This window comes from Pollicipes pollicipes, unplaced genomic scaffold (genome assembly GCF_011947565.3).
Source record: "Pollicipes pollicipes isolate AB1234 unplaced genomic scaffold, Ppol_2.1 Scaffold_1600;HRSCAF=1878_pilon_pilon_pilon, whole genome shotgun sequence".
Taxonomy (NCBI): domain Eukaryota; kingdom Metazoa; phylum Arthropoda; class Thecostraca; order Pollicipedomorpha; family Pollicipedidae; genus Pollicipes; species Pollicipes pollicipes.
In genome coordinates this window covers 6,512,938-6,517,120 of record NW_023595962.1, presented here as the reverse complement: position 1 = coordinate 6,517,120, position 4,183 = coordinate 6,512,938, and the positions used below count along the sequence as shown (strand labels likewise).

The following is a 4,183-nucleotide window of genomic DNA, read 5'->3' as shown; positions in this document are numbered from 1 at the left end:
GCTTGTCACGCTGGCTTCACCCAGCTCCAATCAAATAACACACTTAATCCCACGTCATCACTTGTCCATTCTCATGGCTCACCTGGTACAGTGGACGAGAGACATATCCACTTCGCAGACACCACAGCCTCGGTGCCATCACACAAACACCCGCGACAGGTCGCCCTCGCATGCCCTCGACCGATCAGCGTGGCGAAGCCCGAATCCGATTCTCACGACCAATAAAACGCATCGCCACCGCACGAACAACCCATTCGGCGTGCCGAAGCTCTGACGCGTTCTTTTGACGACGCGTCACTTCCACCGTCCAAGCTCTCTATTTCGGACCATGTCCACGCCACGCCGCCGTCCCGCCCTCCCCCCTTGCCGGTGGCCTAGCTGAAACGACTGCTGCCCGACATGGTCTTGCCGAAACTGATGAAAATGCTGGTGCGGTCGGTGAACTTGCCCCAGGAGCCGAACGGCACCACCACGCAGGAGATGTTGTCGTCAGACGAGTACGACAGCGCCTGCGGTGGACGACCGCCCAACTGTTAATTCAGTCTCAGCTCATAGACGACACCACGCGCGGCATGGCCTGTACCGGCGCACCAGGGTCCGGCTCCAATGGTAAAACATCAGTAGCGCGACAAGCCTAAAGATCGCCTTGATCGAGAGCGCAGACGCGGCTGCCACGACTGCAACAGCTTTCTGACTTCTTTCGTCTCTTACACAATACTTTACGTAGAACCTAGATTTCAATGGTGATGACCTCAACAGACATGACAGCGCTTTAGATGCCAGCAACACTTCGTCCATCTCTTGAATCCCATCTGCTTTCTCTCCGTCAAGGTCTCACCTCTCCCGGCCACCCACCAAACGTTAGTTCATGACTCGCCAACAGATGGCATCAACCATTCACACCATGGTTTTGATCGCGTTCTGGCCGCCTTATCATCGCGCCCGCTTTTCGGCAAGCCCGATGTCGCCCTCCACTCTCACTTTCTGTGCAAACCAGCGCACGGCCCCGGTGAGTTATCGTACCTCCGCTCTCACCTACAGTGAGACAGCCTACCACCATCTCACCTCACTCTCACCTTCTCGGTGAGCTAGCCCAGCGCCGCCAGTCTCCTCTCACCTGGTCGGTGAGCAGCGCCGCGCCCTCGGACGGCGTGCGGCTGGCGTTGATGACGTCACAGATCTCCTGGTCCGTCATCACGTGGTTGATGCCGTCAGAGGTCAGCACCAGGAATACATCGCGACCGTGTTTGACCTGAGGTCACGGGACACGACGTCAGGGGCGTCATAAGCGCTGCAGGTGCGTGAGCAGGACTTGCTTGGGGAGGTGGAGGGGAAGTCACCATCACCACATTATCATCATTGTACAACACAAACATACAGGATAGTCACAATATACCCACAAGCATACAACTTGCACGTAAAAAGGTCTCCCAGCATTTGCACAGACACTAGATGACTTAGGAGACCATGACTTAAAATAACCGATCTTGATCGACTGTCCCTGACTTTCAGTGAGACTTCGTACGACCGTGACTCTGAAATGTCTCTGAAATAGCTGAGTGAACTGTAATGACAATCAAATAACTTGGCTGAATTCTAATTGTCTTCAAAGCCGTGTGTGACCGCCTATGCAAAAAACTTCATAGTGCCGCTTGTGACCTCCAGTGACCCTCCAAATGGTCAGTAAGCCTTCGCTATCCATCAGTGATTCTCTAGCCTGCGGTAGGCTCCGCCGCCGTCCAGCGCCCGCGCCTGACCTCCATTGACCCTATCTGACTTTCGCCATCAGTGACTGACCTCCCGTGACCTTGGACCACTGACCTCGAGTGAGCGCGTGTCGGGGAAGGCGGTGACGCCGGCCCGCTTCAGGTGGAGGTCACCGATGCTGCGGGTCATGGCCAACCGGCCGTTCACCATGTGACGCCCCAGCTCGTCCACCACCACCGAGCCGCCAGACTGCTCCACACGCCGCTGTCAACCAGGCAACCGTCATCATGTGACGCCCCAGCTCGTCCACCACCACCGAGCCGCCAGACTGCTCCAACCGCCGCTGTCAACCAGACAACCGTCATCATGTGACGCCCCAACTCGTCCACCACCACCGAGTCGCCAGACTGCTCCACCCCGCCTGTCAACCAGCAACCGTCATCATGTGACGCCCCAGCTCGTCCACCACCACCGAGCGCCAGACTGCTCCACCGCCGCTGTCACCACGCAACCGTCATCATGTGACGCCCCAGCTCGTCCACCACCACCGAGCCGCCAGACTGCTCCACCCCGCTGTCAACCAGACAACAACCGTCATCATGTGACGCCCCAGCTCGTCCACCACCACCGAGCCCAGACTGCTCCACCCGCGCTGTCAACCACGCAACCGTCATCGTGACGCCCCAACTCGTCCACCACCACCAGCCGCCAGACTGCTCCAACCGCCGCTGTCAACCAGACAACCGTCATCATGTGACGCCCCAATCGTCCCCACCACCAAGCCCAGACTGCTCCACCCGCCCTGTCAACCAACAACCGTCATCGTGACGCCCAAAATCCACCACCACCGAGTCGCCAGATGCTCCAACCGCCGCTGTCAACAGACAACCGTCATCATGTGACGCCCCAACTCGTCCACCACCACCGAGTCGCCAGACTGCTCCACCCACCAATGTCACCAGACAACCGTCATCATGTGACGCCCCAACACATCCACCACCACCGAGTCGCCAGACTGCTCCATCCGCCGCTGTCAACCAACAACCGTCAGTCACCACCACCGAGCCGCCAGACTGCTGCTCACCCACCCGTGTCATCCAGACTACCATGACGCCTAGTTCACTGACAGATGTAAGCTCGCTAAGCCACCGGCAGCTGTCAACAGCCAGACCGCCCTCACCAGACAGTATGAGCATTAAAAAAGTGAGACACTGCAGCTGCTCGCCTCAAACTGCGACGTCGCTGGGAGGATTTGTCGCCAAAGTTCACTAATAACAATGCACCGACATTGGCATTGGCCGTTTCCACAAATGTTGTGACGGCTGATCGCAGCCAGTCAGACAGTTACAGTCACAGTCACAGGCTGATCAGACCAGGATCACACACCGTCTAAACCACCGAAATAGCCATGGACAGTTTGCACGTAGACGGCGTGGCCCAGATAGACTGCCACTGGCGGCCACAGTTGGCCCATGCGCTGCATTCCTATCTCATCAAGAAGCTCGCAGAAGTGGGAAAAGTGCTGCAACGGGAAACTGGGTGTTTCGCGCGGGGCGAAACGAGAGTGTAAGTAAGCCAACTCATACACACCGAGCGAAGGTGTAAAACGCCTTTCGCTGCCCGCGTGTCCTCAAGTTGGCTTCTGGCCAGTATTTGAAAGAGTGTACACTTCATTAGATCACTGATCGGTGTTAATGGGTCCATACATCGCTGAACACATGATTGATTACACGACAGTGTTCGTGCGCACAGACAAAAAAATCCAGTGAAAGAAAAACGTGTTTCCGCCCGGTTCGAACCGGGGCCTTCCGCGTGTGAAGCGGACGTGATAACCACTACACTACGGAACAACTGCCCTCTGCCCGCAAAAACCGAATAAGACACACCTGGGTTACAGTACTTCACACCCCACTCACCACGCAAAGCGTACAGAAGGCAGTGCAACCACGATCCTTCTATGACTGTGTCGAAAGATCCAAAAAAGCTCCAATTTATTATGAAAATTTTGGGGTGAGGGTGGGAGGTAAGGCCAAACTTTGGGCCCCCCACCTTCCTAATTTTTAAAAAAAAAAAACACAGAGCATACACAACTCCTGCTCTAGCAATGCCGCCTCCAGCCGACAGCAAGCATGGCCAATCACGCTGATTGGGCAACTGGGTCGCGTCACCGCCTTACCCTGCGCGCATGCGTTCCCCGATAAATGAATACGCGTGTCCGGGGACAGGCAGCGCTGCGTCGGCTATCGTATTTGTGTACCTCATGAAAACAGTGCCGCATCGTTGCCGGGATGCGGAGTAACAATCATCCAAATAATCACGCAAGTTCTATTCTGTCTGGCATCCTAAATTCTAATTTTTAGCAAAAGTCAAAATCGAGGTATTCAAGTCTGATGCTTTTAAATTTGTTGTTCATTATTTCACTTCACACACGGCAGTTTTTCACACGGGAAGAAGCAAAATACGTCGGTCTCGTGGC

The 4,183-nt window shown here is 55.6% G+C and overlaps 1 protein-coding gene and 1 non-coding gene across 3 annotated transcripts in view; both read right to left on the bottom strand.

The window, feature by feature from the left end:
- Window positions 1-83: 83 nt before the first annotated feature.
- LOC119090791 (protein phosphatase 1K, mitochondrial) overlaps window positions 84-4,183 on the bottom strand; it is a 16,237-nt gene continuing 12,137 nt past the window's right edge. For both annotated transcript variants that reach the window (XM_037213585.1, XM_037213583.1), the window contains exons 6-8: window positions 1,822-1,971; window positions 1,118-1,252; window positions 84-509 (exon numbers count right to left, since the gene is read on the bottom strand). In XM_037213585.1, the coding sequence (XP_037069480.1) occupies window positions 375-509; window positions 1,118-1,252; window positions 1,822-1,971 (420 nt within the window). In that variant the 3' untranslated portion in view covers window positions 84-374. The remainder of the gene's footprint in view (window positions 510-1,117; window positions 1,253-1,821; window positions 1,972-4,183) is intronic.
- TRNAV-CAC (transfer RNA valine (anticodon CAC)) lies at window positions 3,487-3,559 on the bottom strand. Its single transcript has one exon. It is a non-coding gene; the product is annotated as a tRNA-Val (tRNA).